The sequence below is a fragment of the Schistocerca americana genome, chromosome 1 (genome assembly GCF_021461395.2).
Source record: "Schistocerca americana isolate TAMUIC-IGC-003095 chromosome 1, iqSchAmer2.1, whole genome shotgun sequence".
Lineage (NCBI taxonomy): Eukaryota > Metazoa > Arthropoda > Insecta > Orthoptera > Acrididae > Schistocerca > Schistocerca americana.
This window is the reverse complement of record NC_060119.1, coordinates 428,942,411-428,959,497: the sequence shown is the minus strand read 5'-3', so window position 1 is coordinate 428,959,497 and position 17,087 is coordinate 428,942,411. Positions and strand designations below refer to the sequence as shown.

At 38.4% G+C, this 17,087-nt stretch overlaps 1 protein-coding gene across 4 annotated transcripts in view; it reads right to left on the bottom strand.

The window, feature by feature from the left end:
• Positions 1-1,969: 1,969 nt before the first annotated feature.
• Positions 1,970-17,087, bottom strand: part of LOC124602602 (steroid hormone receptor ERR1) — a 385,569-nt gene continuing 370,451 nt past the window's right edge. For all 4 annotated transcript variants that reach the window (XM_047136335.1, XM_047136331.1, XM_047136333.1 and 1 more), the window contains 2 exons: positions 14,047-14,219; positions 1,970-4,869 (listed from right to left, as the gene is read on the bottom strand). In XM_047136335.1, coding sequence (XP_046992291.1) covers positions 4,707-4,869; positions 14,047-14,219 — 336 coding nt within the window. In that variant the 3' untranslated portion in view covers positions 1,970-4,706. The remainder of the gene's footprint in view (positions 4,870-14,046; positions 14,220-17,087) is intronic.

Below are 17,087 nucleotides of genomic sequence, written 5' to 3'. Positions count from 1 at the left end.
TTACGATTTGGATACAGGAGGTTAAATAATTATTATACCATTAAAATATTCTTTGTGCAAACATAAATGGTGATGACTATATATGACAAGTTAAAACTCCAAAATCAGATCATTGCCTTTGTCAGGCAGTGTCCAATCAATTACACCATTACAAAGACTCAACTGGTCAAAGTATCTTTCTTTTTTGGTACAATTAATAACATACTGCCTAAAAAAGGCAGGAATCTGAGTTATAATTCTGGCCTGACATGCAACTTTGATTTTGTCACATATAATTGACATAACACATAATCTGTTGAGTAAGAGACTTCGTTCTCATATTATCAAATATACAAAGTAGAATGATAAAAATACCAAAAAATTTATCTCTTATGAATATAGTTACCACAGTCTGATAATAATGATACACCTGAAAGTTAATGACACATTTTGTGCAGTGTTCATCTGATATACATACATTATTTCTGATATATTAACTAAATGTGAATTTCTGTTTTTAGAATTACATGATAACAGTGTCTTACGGTTTGGTGATTTTTGTTTTACAGACATTGGGCCACTGTCCAAAGTGTATTTCTCAGCCTAACATTTCATATTCCAATGCTGCAAGACATCATCAGATGCAATAACAGCTCAGATGAAAGCAGTTACAATCTCATACAAGCTCAGCCAGCCTCAGATGACATCTCCAGCATTGAAGATGAAACATTTGGCAGAGAGATATGCCTTCGACCTAAGCCTACCACCTACAAAACAAAAATCACCCAATACACAAATACTGGCCATGAATAGCATAGTTTGATGGAATGTGATATGCAGTATGGTACAGTGATTACTATGTAGCTGAGAGTGTCAGTGAATGGCCTGTACTTCAGAAATAATAATATGCAAAACTATGAATAAGCAATGGATATCATCATTAATGAAAATTGCAGTCAATATCACTTCAGTGACAACGATATTACAGACGAGTGAGAAAGCAAGAGAATCTTTTCTCATTTTTATGCACATGTTCATACACAAATTTATTGTTTCATAAGATTCCAGAATCCTTATATCCACTCCATTTTGGTTTGTAATAAGTGGTTTGAAACATGAAAATGATGCACATTTTGTGAAAATTTTTTGCACATGTTGAGTCAGTTTTACTCCAAAAAAAGTATTGCTCTGTACAATAGTATACAAATATAACTATACAAACAGCTGTAGTTCACAGGGTTTTAGGTAAAATAATTAACTCAGTCTCTTTCCCAAGAAAATTTCTCTCTTCAAAATGTGGGGAGTTTCATTCTGATGTTAGATCCTTATGCACACTTGTGAATCTGTAGTATGATGAAACACAACTACTTATCACTGTTATAGGGAAATCGGTATAAATTACCCAGTGTATTCTGCAGGTACAAGCAGTTCCATTTTGCAGCTATGTCAAGAAGGTTGAATAAATGTGTCAATTGTCACCATGCATTATCAGCTATAGAGGTTAGAAGCAACAAAAGAGAAACACACTATTTATACTAGAATAAACATGATTTTGATAAGGTGATCAACACATATACACCATACTTCAAAAAATACAATGCTTCTGATAGTCTGATGATACTATGACAATGATCAAATTTCTTCATGAACTGTACTTTGTGACATAAGTCCACCTAAGAATATTTCCATTTAAACTGTATACAAGTACCACAGCATGGTTAAGACAGAGGAAGAGGCTACTTTTTCAGCAGAAATGGAATTCTTCACACACTTTGTACCCACTAAGACATCTCTTTGGCATAATACAGTGATAAATTAGCTTCACATATGAAATTTTTGTAAATTTGAAAACTGTAAACAGATGTTTATAATCATGTTTTCTCCCTAAGCAGTGCATTATAGTAGAGGAATTGTCACTCATGAAAATCTAAATATTAATCACATACTCCAAAACATGGAGTACCAGAAGTAGTACAAAAAGAGACAGAGATTTCCAAATCAGAAATTGTGATTTATGTAGACCATGTTACATATTTCAACACTTGTTTTACATTGAACTTAGTTCTAATGACTGAACAAGGCTTATCAGACTGTGGTGGCTCACCAATCAGCAACTATAAGACACTCAAGCATTTGAAAAATACGTATCACTCTGGAACAAAAATCATGCTATTCTAAGGGTAGGTGATAACAAAATAATATAAAATCAGAGTAGCAGACATTCAATATTTTCCTTTGATTACAGTCCTGGTGAAAATGGCTTTAGAAGTACAGAAAGTAAGATATAACGATGGTTAAGTCTTTAAAAAAAATTAAAGTTTGCCTGGCACAACAACATTAATAAATATTTTCTTTTGTTTCTTTTGCACAATCACAATTTACATTTTGAACAATATGTTTTGTGTGCAAGCAAAGACACAGTTTTTATTGTCTTGGCATTAACAGATCCTCGATCTGCATGTTTACTTTAAGGGTGATGTGAAGTGAAACATTGTTTCCTAATTACAAAAAGACCTTGGCATCATAAAACAAAGATTGATATAAACAACTTCATCTGAACTGATGAACCACTGTGAATTGATCCATATAATTATGTGTGCACAGACCTGCCATAAGAGCTAACTACTAATCAACAAATATAAATTTTGTTTTCCCTCTGACAATAAAACAAACTATTTTGTAGTCAATTTCTGCAGATTCAAAAGAATTAACATCACAGCCAGTTGTCGCATTTACACAGAGTATTATCTGTTTTCAAACCATATATTATGTATTATGTAACAGCCTGAAAAGTGCATTAATATTATCATGGGAGAATACATCTTTTTGTTTCCACAACTATGTTGACAATATGAGAACTTAAAAGTCATCCAACAAATCGGGTAGGGACAGATGTATCCCTAGCTTCAAATTTTCTTTCTTGCAGGAAATTCTGGCTATGGTCCAGAAGTAACTGCTTTCGCAACTTTCTCATATGTTTGCCTCCCCATATCTAATATATATATTTTTTATTTGTTGTGTACAAACTCATACTGTCAACTGTTCAGCATATTCTTGTTTTACATCAGAACACATTTCATACTGGCTGCACTGTTTGTTGTAAAAAACACATCACAATCATTCTGCACAAAATGTCAGATTATAGCCAACAATACACATCATCATGGTAAATCATACTACAGGCTGATCTTTTACAAACTGCCACCATTAATATTCGTTCTCCTACATTTCAGAACTATGAATTCTTTTTCATATTGAAGAGGATTTGAAACATTTTATACCATACCTGAGATGTCATGAAGGCAGCAATAGATATTTTGGAACAAACTATGGACCTAACTAATGATGATGAATATTTACATTTACATTGAATTACAAAACCTTAAAGCTAATAGATGTAGACCAAACAAACAGTTTGCTGAACTTTCTACTAAGAGCAACTTTATGAGAATGACTTCACAGACTTAAGTTTGAAAAATGTTGAGCTACTTCAAAGATGCTACAACAAATTAAGCTTGTTGAATCTTTTCATCTGAAATACTCTGCTGCAAAACATGAACTCATTTTGTAGTAAGTTATTAAAACGAACAAAAGGAACACTGCAACTTCACAAGAAGTACTCCCAAATGATAAAGCTGAATCAATTTTTACATTTGATTTTTCACTTCGGATAAACATTTGAGCACAAGATTACAATGTGTTTAACCTGCAACACAGAACCATGCAATGAATAAGGAAAAATGCAGAACAAAGGACAGACAAGAAATGTTACATCACAACACTCAAACAAGCCCTCAATTCAGTTTGTATGCTATAAATATCACTCATAATTCACTGTCTTCTAACAGTATCATTTCTTCTCTGTTTTTCCTTTGTTAAACACTGCAATTTGCTGCTCTTGATTTCTTCAAGATGTGGTTCACTCTATTATGCTGCCCCATTAGGCCTGTCTCTTAAATATTCAGTTCTGTACATCTAGCACACATACCTAGAGAAAACCACTTACACACATATATGGTACAAGGTAGAGTACTAAAAAATTCTGAAACAAGAGATGAAACACAATGGACAAAGAGGAGCTTCATAATGGTGCGGTTAACTTTTGCTCATCAGCCATTCCCAACATTATCAAAAAATAAACCTATAGTTGGTCTTACATTACAGTGTAACAAATCAATAACATCTAATTCTGAGGATATGTGTAACTCCAATAGTAACAACACTTTGTATTACATGTTACGAGATTTTCAATTTTCCTATGTAAGTAGCAGCCATGGTTGTCTGTAATATATATTTTTGCAGTACTGTGACAAAACTATTAATGCTACACATTATGATACGTAATTACTACATTTTAAAACAAGACTTTAGCTGGAGAACAACAAATTATTTTGAAAGATCAAAGAATTTCTGGCAGTATTTTTGTAACTGGGGATGGAAAAAGGTTGTTAAAAACTGTAACTGCACAAAAATGTAAAGTAATTACAACAATTCGAGTAATAAATCCCACATGTACATGAGCATCTTCCAAATGTTTCATTTGTTTAACCAAATGTCAACAGTAAAACTGCATGTCATGAAAATTCTATGAACAATGCAGATACAATTTTAGGAAGCTGCATTTTACTTTCGATAATCTTAATAATGTGCAGACAATGACTGACAAAGGCACGAGATACAGATTGGGTTCGTCACACCATTTACTAGGCAGCTCTTTGTGGACTCCTTCATCGAAAACATGCTTCCAGCATCTCAACAAAGAGTTTATTCATGGGTACCTTTCCCTCACGGTTCACCATGCTCCAGAAGCGTCTAACGACGTGATCTGCTTGACGCAAGGCAGGCAGTAGCAGTAACAGGTGTTGTGTGTGATGTAATGGTGATCCTGGCCTGTATTAAAAGAGAATATTTCTGTCATTATATGAAGAGAAAGGCTCCCTTGCAAAGTTATTTTTATACCTGTGGCTGTACCAACCAGCCCATTATGGAATGGAATAAGCTTTAGAATATTTCTGGTCTGTACAACAACATATCAAAACATGCATGCCAGATAAAAGACAACACATAGGATATTATACTGTGTATTAGAAAGGGAATACAAATGAAAGTTTTTTACTATCTGACAGTTTGGTTCTCTCAGGAAGTACTCGCAGGATTGTGATGAACTTTCGCTAATAGTTACCTTCTAAAACTTCCTTGTGAGTACTTTCTGTAAGTGTCTGAGAGTCTTTCTAGAGAGGACATCAAAAGCGTATACGCACAACAGGGTGAAAATGTCAATGAGGGCTGAGAGATCACTCCACATGAGATTTATCTCTCGTAGTTCTGTGCATGAAGGAAGAGGTCGTGATGGAAGGGCATCAGGCTGCGGCTGCACTTTTGATATTTCAAGTGTCATAGAAAAAATGTAAACAACCATGTTAGTTTTGGATAAGAGAGCAGATTAGGTGGTGGGATGAATTAGGAGTGTGCAAGAATCTCATTGTGCAGCTCATGATAGAAAAACCTACAAAAATATCAAAACTTCACAAGAATAGCAGCATTGGTGACAAAAGAAATACTCTTTATAATCGGACCCAAAACTACCAATCTAGATGCTATTGAGCATAATTCCATTAGTGTTAAAGACAGGTTGCTTGTTAAACTAATATTTCCAGCATGGGTTACATTTATTCTCTTTAATATTTGGTAAGGTAACAATTACAATGAGATAATGTTAGGCCAATTTCATCTTGATACCCACAGATATTCAAAAGCCATTAACTCCAAATTGAGTCTCTTCAATAACTCTTTTTTTTTAATTTTTGTTAGCTGATTCTTATAATATCTCTATGATGTCATTATATGATAATTGCTGCATAGCATGGTTTAACTCTAGAACTTTCAAAATAGGCTGACTGCTCATGTTGTTCATTTATGAGGTAAAACAAGTGATTTCTTCACTCAGAAATGTGCCATGACCATGGCTCAAAACACACACTTTCAGGGATACTTTCATTTAATGCATGCATGAGTACGGCAAAATATATTACCAAGCTGTGGCAGTGCACAAACTGTGAAATAGGGCACAGATCTGGGACACAACGAGGCCATTCAGCACTCTTCAAGTACTCTCCGCTCTCTTGAAATTGCCGGTACAGTTTTACTTGTCTGAGAGCTATGATGCACAGCTCTTAAGGGATGGAGGTTGCCGTCTACACGAGACGTCTAAACTCATGGAGCATGATTATCTGAGATCTCGCCCCACTACTGGACACTGCCAGTGAGCTGACTCTCAGCATTATTTACATGACACATTTACTTGCAAAAGCTCTCCGAGAGTGAAAAACTATCACTGCATATCTACCTTTACAATAAAGAGCTGCAGTGGTGATAATGTTTACACAGAAAGAATAAAATAAAACATGACAGTGATCACAAGATGTTAATAAGGAAGGATAATAGGAGTGAAAATGCCAAAATAAAAGAAAGTTCTGGCAAAATGTAAATAATATAGGAGTAAAAAAGATACACACAAAAACAAACACATACGCACACACCATTTGTTACACCCATTCAATTCTCTTCTAACAGAAGTACTAAGCATTTCATCTTCTGATGGTAAGTACTGCACAGGCATGTCTAGCAATTTAATACCGTAGTTTTCTCAAGTAAATTTTCCTTTTGATACATTCCTATACACATTTAGACAGTGGTCAAGAAGGCACACAAGTAATGTACCATAGACATTGCAATGCTCCATCATGCAAACATCACCTAAACCAATAATGTTTTACTGATCTACATACTGGACAGTTTCTAAAAGCAGTGATAAAGGTGCAATAGTTGAAGATTGGTTGGTAATACCTTCACTGCTTCCACAAAGCGCTACTCCACTCTAAAAACATATATTGAGACTGAAGTTGGAATTTTCTGCTACCTGGAAATCTTTAAATGGAGCATTAACCTCCATACTCACTATTTGGGGAACAACAAGTGGTTCAAGCAGCACTTTTGCAGTACTATTGTCTGATAGGTGTAACAGACAACTGTTACTCTGATAATGAAGGCAGTCAAGAAATTTTTGTATAGTAACACATATCTTCAAGTATTGTCACTAACCGCACAGACTAAGTTTGTTAGGGAAAGCATCAGACAGTTTGTGCAAATGCTAACAGTTTTGTCTTTTAAGAACCATTTTAAGAACGATAGTTCATCTACAACATGAGGAATGCAAACACAAATTGAAAGAGTCATGAATCAAACATTAATCTCAAATCCAATAAATAAAGGAATATTGGTATGCATAACTCACTCTCACACACACACACACACACACACACACACACACATATGCGCACATGCACATACACAAATGCACACGCACACACATGCACACACACGCACACACACACACACACACACACACACACACACACACACACACATACATACATACATACACACTCATGCACAGGTAATACGTCTGTTACAATAAAATGAAAAGAAAGCAGTCTGACAGAAATTTTAGGATTACTGTTAAGTAACATTTGACAAAACTCTGACTGTTGATCATTTATATCCACATCAAATGTCAATTAAGTTAAAGTGAAATAAAGTGCTCCCATTTGCCTCTTGAACTCTCTTTGCCAGAGTGTACATAATATCTAAATTCCTGAATAAACTACAGTATGTTAAATACATATCTGTAACACACAGCCTTACCCAATTTACAAAATTTAATATTGACTATCATATGTTCTACCTAATATTATCTTTTAAAATCAAAAGAGACACCAACATTTTATTTTGTAATTACTTTATAATTACAATATTCTTATTAAATGAGTTGCATAAAGGGCATCCCAGGAGGAATGTTCAGTATTCAGGAGCACACCAGGAACAATCTTTGAGGCAAAAATCTTCTATGGACATATGCCCTATTCTGAAAGGTTTCTGAGAAAGAAAACATTTAATGCACATTTGTTTTTGGGCTAATGGCCTGCATGTGTGTATCTCACCACACAACATCGTCGACATTTTATTGTCGCCCTACCTACATTACTGCTTTCAACCTCAGAACGTCTTTCTGCCATTATAGTAACCCGTTGAACACTCAGTTGTCCATGGTGGAGGGGGAGGAGGGGAGGGATAGTATGGTGAGGCTGGGGAACAGTGAAGTGCTGCAGGCAGACAGAAGGCAGAGGAGATGAAGGGGAGGGGGGGGGGGGGGGTAGTGGAGAAAGACAGAAATAAAAAGACGGTGTGGTGGTGGAATGACTGCTGTGTAGTGCTGGAATGGGAACAGGAAAGGGGCTGGATGGGTGAGGACAGTGACTAACAAAGGTTGAGGCAGACAGCTTGTTGGTTGTCATACCTATATAGAACACAGCGCAGTGATTGCAGCTTAGCTTGTAGATCATGTGACTGGTTTCACAGGTAGCCCTGCCTGTGATGGGATAGGTGATGTTACTGACTGGACTGGAGTAGGTGGCGGTGGGAGAATGTGTGGGACAGATCTTGCATCTAGGCCTATTATAGGGGTATGAGCCATGAGGTAAGGGATTGGGAGCAGGGGTTGTGTAATGATGGATGAGTACATTGTGTAGGTTCGGTGGATGGCAGACTCCCACTGTGGGAGGCATGGGAAGGATAGGGGGCAAGACATTTCTCATTTCTGGGTATGACGAGAGGTAATCGAAACCCTGATGGAAAATGTAATTCAGTTGCTCCAGTCCTGGGTGTTACTGAGTTACAGGGAATCCTTTCTAAAAACCCATAATCCTAAACCCCTCACCTGGTTCAGATTCATTGAGACATCTTTGCTGTCTGGTTCGAAAGTGAGGACACCCTATCCACATTCCTCCAGAACCTCAACAACTTCTCTCCCATTTGCTTCACCTGGTCCTACTCAACCCAACAAGCCAGCTTCCTAGATGTTGACCGCCATCTCAAAGATGGCTACATCAGTACCTCCATCCATATCAAACCTACTAACTACCAGCAATGTCTCCACTTCGACACCTGCCACCCATTCGATACCAAGAAGTCCCTTCCATACAGCCTAGCCACCCATGGTCATCACAATTGCAGTGACAAGCAATCCATCTCGAAATATACCGAGGGTCTCACTGAAGCCTTCACTGACTGTAATTATCCTCCCAACCTTGAATAAAAACAAATCTCTCATGCCTTATCTTTCCAGTCTCTCACCACCTCCCAAAGTCCCACCATCCAGCCACAGAGGAGCATTCCCCTCGTAACTCAGTGCCATACAGGACTGGAGCAACTGAATTACAATCTCTGCCAGGATTTCTATTACCTCTCATTGTGCCCTGAAATGAGAAATGTCCTGCCCACTATCCTTCCCACCCCTACCACAGTGGTATTCCATCATCCACTGAACCTACACAATATACTTGTCCATCCTTACACAACCCCTGCTCTCAATCCCTTACCTCATGGCTCATACCCCTTTAATAGATCTAGATGCAAGACCTCCTTTAATAGACCTAGCTGCAAAACCTGTCCTCCCACCACCACCTACTCCAGTCCAGCCACTAACATCACCTATCCCATTAAAGGCTGGGCTACCTGTGAAACCAGTCATGTGATCTACAAGCTAAGCTGCAACTACTGTGGTGCATTCTATGTAGGCATGACAACCAACAAGCTGTCTGTCCACATGAATGGCCACTGTCAAACTGTGGCCAAGAAACACTTGGACCACTCTGTTGCTAAACACGCTACCAAACATGATATCCTTCATTTCAATGATTGCTCCACAGCCTGTGGCATATGGATCCTCCCAGCAACACAAGCTTTTCTGAACTGAGCAGGTGGGAACTTACCTTGCAATACATCTTACATTCCTGTAACCCTCCTGGCCTCAACTTTTGTTAGTCACTGTCCTCACCCATCCAGCCCCTTCCCTGTCCCCATTCCAGCACTACACTGAAGTAATTCAACAACCACACCCAGTCTTTTTATTTCTCGCCTTGTCCGCTACTCCCCCCCCCCCCCCTCCTCCCCACCTCTCCCCTGCCATCCATCTAACCTGCAGCACTTCACAGTCTGCCATCCCCACCATACTATCCCTCCCCCTCCATACCCCAGCCTCCTCCTTACCTCCACCCAGCTGCCACTCCTACCATGCACTGGTGCTCCTGCTCGCAGTGTGGTTTCAGTTGCCTGAGACTGCAGTCGTGTGTGAGAGTTGCATTTGCGCATGTGCTTGTGTGTGTGTGTGTGTATGTGTGTGTGTGTGTGTGTGTGTGTGTCTAGTGTTGATGAAGGCCTTAATGGCTGAATGCTTTAATTGTGAGAGTCTTTTTGTTGTACCTGTGACTCAGCATCTCCGCTATATGGTGAGTAGCAACTTCCCTTCTCATAATACTGTAAACTAGAACAAGGGTTTATTATGGACACTGTAGAGAGATTTAATAACAAAGAAAAACCCTTCTCACTGAAAAATAATAGAACTTTGAAGACACTAAGAAGCATATGCCTGGAACACACAGAGAATAAACATAGTGGGATGTGAGGACCATGTCACTGATAATCCATAATGAGAGAGGTTATACGTTTGGCATAGCTGACCGACAGGTACGTCTTTGGATATCACTGGAAAGTCACAGGATCTGCTGCAGTGGCTTCTGACCAATCTCTGACTGATGGGCTGCTAAGAACTGGTGTATGAATTGGCCCAGAGCTCTGGTCGAGTGAACTGCCAGCGTGTTGGGTTGCGCTGCATTATATAGCCAGGGCATGGAGGAATTTGTGCTGATCCAGTTCCACACAAGTGACACAATGGAGAAAACAGGTTCCTGGCATGGATGGCCTCTAATTGTGCTTGTCCTACCATCTGTCATCCTTGTTGTGATCATGCAGTATCGGGAGGCAACACCTTGCACATAGGCAAACCAATGATGCTTCTGTCTTCAAGGGGTTCCTGATCCCTTAAGGTGAATGGCTGGTACATGGCAGATATGGTGCATTTTTACTGCTTCTGCAATGGTAGTGGTCCTACTGCAGTTGAAGAATACCATTGGAGCTTTACAAGAGATTGAATTCCTGACCAAAGAATGTTTACCAGAGTTTTCAGCACATTGCGTAAAGCAGCTATGCTTCAAAATTCCCATTTTTGTCCTATGTGTGTACTTCAACAACCTGTGCAGAAACAACAGCACACTGTTTAAATGGTGTAGTGTAGTCCTGCTACAAGCATATGATGAATTTCTGCTCATATATGTCCCATGAACATTTACCTCACATGCAGAGAACTTGTTCCCATTTCATGTACTGCTTATCCACAGTCTTCACACTGGTGACAATGGCACACAACTTGAATTTTGTCACTGGTTAAATGACAATCATCATATCCTCCGATTAATACTACTCACTGATGAAGCCACATTTCCACAGAACAGAATCAACATCACACATAATAATTATTGATGGACACAGAAAAATCCACACATTACAGTGGAAACCAATTTGCAAGTTCATTTTTTGAGCAATGTTTGGTGCAGCATTATCGGTAACATGTTACAAGGTTCAGTCATTTTATAAGGGCAAATTATGGGACAGAATTACTTGCATTTTTTGGAAAATTTGTTTGTTGAACACATTGAAGATGTTTCTTTGGCCACATGGGATGCAATGTACTTCAGGATGATGGATCCCCTCTACACTTTACCAGATGTGTGACAGAATATCCTAACCTCACTTACCCTTATTGATGGATTTATCATTGTAATACAATTAACTGGCCATCAAGATTGCCTGACCTTATTGCTGTGTCATCCAAACAATGGACAGAAGCCTACTCAGAAGACAGAAGAGCAGCTCTCATGCACTTAGTTATAGATCATCATCCAGGGCTGACAGACAGGGAATGTCGTTTAGTGAACTCTTAGAAGTAAATAGACAGTTGTTATAAATTGCATTTGCTATGTACTGTGCAGTTTACCTACAATTATTTGCACTTAGCAATTGAGGGCATTTTTTGTGTTATTTTACATGCAGTGTTGCAGACTTCATTATTCAACAAGCCATCAAGACAAGTAAACCTCTTTATCTCATTTGTGTGACTTTGTTACTAATTGTTGGAGTGTTGTAGAACCTTCATTTTCCTATCCTGTTATCTGACCCTGGGGGATAGCTGTGTAATAGTGGCAGGGAGAAATTGTCTTAGTGATGTACGGCACCAGAAGCCATTTCACAAACTCACAAATTCGATCTACTGTACCACCAGTAGTGACAAGGCTTTTACAAAACTGGCAACGAGAGTTTACAACACTTATGTCATTAGATATTTGTTTATGGCATTGGGTGAAGTCCAAGGTGTAGAAAAGAAACAAAAGATGAATACACAAGATGGACAGCTTGGACGCATCACAGCACCACTGCCCTCATTAGGGAACATTTAGAGGCACTCAGACAAGTAACACAGTATATTCTCCCAAGAGTGCAAAAATGCAATAAAATGACATTGGGGTATTCAGACATTTATTGTGAACTGTGCAATACCTGTAATGTGACATGTATGATAATGCTTAAAGGTGTCTGTATTAAAAATACATTTTTTCAATTGATACTTTATAAAACACACATTGTAAAATTTAATATATGTTGCGTGTATGTACATGTTTAAACCTTACAATGTACTGACTCATAAAGAAAATAAATAAATAACAATGTACAAGGGTAATTTTTAAGTAAGAAATGATAGTGTGTGATGTCCGCGCATCCTGTCATGTGTCCGCAGCTTGTGGTCTGGTGGCTAACGTTGCTACTTCCGGATCATGGGGTCCCGGGTTCAACTCCTGGCCGGGTTGGGGCTTTTCTCTGCCCGGGGACTGGGTGTTTGTGTTGTCCTCATCACTTTATCATCATCCTCATTATTTGTGACAGTGGCTAGATTGGACTGTGAAAAGAAAATTGGACTGTTAAAAAATTGGGACTTTGTATGAGCGCTGATGGCCGCACAGTTGAGTGTCCCACAAACCAAACATCATCATCATCATCCTGTCAGGTGAAATCCATCCACAATCTTAGTCAGTCTCTCACTATGCAGTCATTACATTTCACATCTCTGCCATGTCGGTTGTATGGTTATACTGTTTTGCTTGTCACAATATCAATCAGTAATCCTGCTGATTGTGAAGTGCAATCAGTTATTCAGTCTTAAACGCAAAACAGTTTCATCCTGCTGAAATTCACCAGCAGCTTGTTGAAGTTTATGGTGTAGGTATAATGAATGTTGGTAATATGCATAGATGGTGTATGCTGTTTAATAAAGGATGGACAAATGTTCATGATGAAGAATGATCTGGATGGCCTACTGTCACGAATGAATACTTGATGCCAAAAGTGGATGAGGCAGTTTGCCAAAACAGGCACTTCACTATTGAATATCTGCATCAGAACTTTGCACAAGATTCAAAATCATTACTGACAAACTTCACTACAAAAAAATGTGTGTGAGATGGGTGCCAAAAATGTTGAAAAACGAACACAAAACAAACCAAATGGCACATTCTTTGTCCATTTTGGAGTGCTGTCACAAGGATGGTGACAAGTTCTTGCATCACATTGTGATTGGTGTTGAAACATGGACTACACTCCAGAGAATAAATGTCAATCCATTGAGTGGCATCATTCAAACTCCCCCAAACTCAAAATTTGGTGTCACAACTTGACGAATGTTTAAATGTTCATGGTGACTATGTTTAAAAGTGAAAAATGTGGATATTGTAGTTTGTGATACAATTTAATTTAGAAATAAAATTTCTCTTACTCCATTACGATTTAATTCTCACTTTAAAAATGACCCTTGTACATTACTTATGTTCCCCCTCAGAGACCCTTAGGGTACATGTCCATATGAAGCTTTTTGCTTCAAATGATCATTCCTGTCATATCTCTCAATATTGTCCATACCTCTTGGGACACCCTTTATAGTAGTCTTAGCTATTATCTACAGACTCTGACTATTATAATTTAGCTGTGGTGATGTAAAATACCAAAAACTAAGCTGACTTTGTCTAATACTATTATTAAATTAGAATGCTATAAAATAATTACCTGATGACTGCAACACAGTCACTCAGTGCTGCTAAAATGCTATCACGAAACCTCTTTAGTGACACAGCATCATCCATGTGCACATCTGAATTTGCCAGCACAAGTGCCTTGAGTAGATAATATTCTTCCTTACTGACTGAGACAGCTTGTAGTCGCTCTATAACCTGCATACACTGTCCATCACATAAATAATTTGCTATAAGTTACAAAACTAGGACAACAACACAGAATAAATAATTATATCCTTCAAAAACAATTACACAGCTATCTTTGTATGTGCACATCATCAAATAGAGGCATCCAAAATTGTTATTGCCATACAATTACTGCATTTCCTGGGGCAGCTCATAATAGTTAAACTGCCCTTCCAATGGTTGTGCATGGTCATTTAACTGAAAGATGCTTATTGCAGTTGTTACAGGTTTTAAGACAGATGGAAATGGCTCTATTAAAATTATGTTAAGGTTCTGTGATGAAATGCATAACAACACAATTAAATGACCTGAGAAAGCAGGCGTACTTTGGGGAGGGGGTGGGGGGGGGGGGGGGGGAGTTAAGTGCCACTGATCAGATAGAAGCATTCACCTACATTGCATATCTAATTTTTTCTTATTTTACAGTCCCTTTTCTGTGACTCATTATCAACATTACATACTGTGCCACATATCCTTAAATAGTTATTGGACAAACTCATACAGAGCAAGCAACTATCCACCCCATCTACTGAGATACAAAATTAAATAAAATATCACAATTCATTGCAAACTACAGCATCTGAATTATTTCTCGCCATTACTGCTATCCACGTTGAGACACTTGCCATAATGAGATGCCATTCCCAGATCTCATTAACAACCTATCAACCTAAATTTCTCACTTGTAAGAAAAACCTCTAGGTGCAAAAAGTGATAAAAATTAATGGTGAGGGAGATAAAGGATTATTTGTCAGTTACAGCCTGAAATAAGTCACTGCACTGCTACTTCCGCATGGAGGTAAATATTGTTATGGATAGAGAGAAACAGGCAACCATGTTCCTCTCTGCCCTCTCCCTTAGAAAAAAAGCCACCACACTTCATCATACAACTAGTCTCATTTTTTGGAGTGGTAGTGTCATAACCAATTTTGGCATTATAGGCACTGTATTGTGTATCTAGGAGTTAACCAGTGGGATGGGCACCTTGCCTGTCCCAAGACACCATGCACAGACTTTTGACTTTCAGTGATCAGAGCAGGTAGAGTTCCACTTTCCATGGCGAGGACGTGTTTCCACTCAACTGACAGTCTTCTTGTTTTCAAAGTCTAATTAATCACATCTCATCCCCTGTAACAAAATGATAAGTGAAATAATCAGTCTCCTTAGCATACTGTGTCAAAAGCAGTAGTGCAGAGCCCCACTGCTGTGGTCTTCCGTTGTTAAGCATGGGAGCCAGCAGATGATCAGTCTGTCTGGCACAATGTTAAGTAGGAGACACCAGGAAATTTGAGAAAAATTTCACAGCCAGGACCACCTTGCATATCATGACCAGACAGAGTCACCTACTGGGTTCATCATCATACTGGCCCAACTGTTGTTCTGCATTATTTAACTGTCATGTCCATCTCCATACCACTGACAAAATCATATTCTTCTCAATATACACTTCACAAACCTAATGGTGAGTGTCAGTGGCTATTATAACACTGTACATTAAGAAATTATGACCCAACAACCGACTATCAAGCAACTGTGTTTCTGTCATCTTTAACAGAAGCATCTCTGTCCTAGTAATGGGTCCCAATTGTTTGAACTCATGCACATTGTTGGGGCTGCAATGCAGCAATAGTGTACATTACAAACAAAACTTTCCAAGCCCAATGTCGTTACAGAAGTGAAATAACCAAGAGCATACATTACAAACAAAACTTTCAAGCCCAATACTATTACAGAAGTGAATTATATTCCTGAATATATGGACATAAATGAAGGGAAATCATTATTAATGGAAGAACTATTAGTAAAGTGGCAATGGATGCAACTGAATTTTGTCTCACATTAACAAAACATCTATTCTGCACATAATTCACTACAAAGCCCTTTAGGTGAGTTGCATGTGTATTGCCAATAATCTTAAGTCACAAACAAATAAGAACAGGAAACACTGCACCAGTAGACACAGACATGAACAAATGGGCATGAATTGAACAATGGAAAGTCCAGGTTGGAGCCAGCAGAGATAGTGGTCAAATGTGTGTGAGGTGTACTAGCTAGGGTGAATGTGTGTGTGTGTGTGTGTGTGTGTGTGTGTGTGTGTGTGTGTGTATTTTCTTTTCTGAAGGATCTACGGCCAAAAGCTAAATGTGTAAAAATGTGTAACAGTCTTTTCATTTTGCCTGTCTGCAACTCAATTTGTCATCTTTATGGTGAATACCAGTCGATCCTTTTCATAACATTTTCAAGAGGGCACAAAAATATTATATGGCAAAAACAAGGGAGTGTATTAGAGTTAATGGTATTATTAATGGATTAAGTACAAAAATCACCAACAATATCATATCAGCTTTGAAGGAGATTCAACAGCCTTCTCAACTTACTTCCTGGATAATGAAAATGACTAGGACACTTTATTTCATATCACACAAGAAGTACTCTTATTCTAGATAATCTAGACTACTTGTTCATGCTTATGGGCACATGCATGTTCGAATGCATGTATGAAGCTCCACATTCCGGCACAGATGGGCAAATCGGGACTGACATACCATCGTGTCATCTTCTGTAAACTGCATCATATGGATGCAATATGGAGGCACATGGGGTCAGCACACCACTCTCCCAGCTATTCATCAACTTTCTGGATCTTGGAGCTGCTATTTCTCATTGAAGTAGCACCTCAGTTGGCATCACAAGACTGAGTACACCACATTACAGCTCTTCTGCCAAGAAAAAAATCCTTGCAGTACCAGAAATTGAACCTGGAGCCTCCACATAGCAGCCAGACAAGGTGACCATTGAGATACAAGGCAGATGTTTACTTTCATGGCTGGTACAAACTGAGATTTC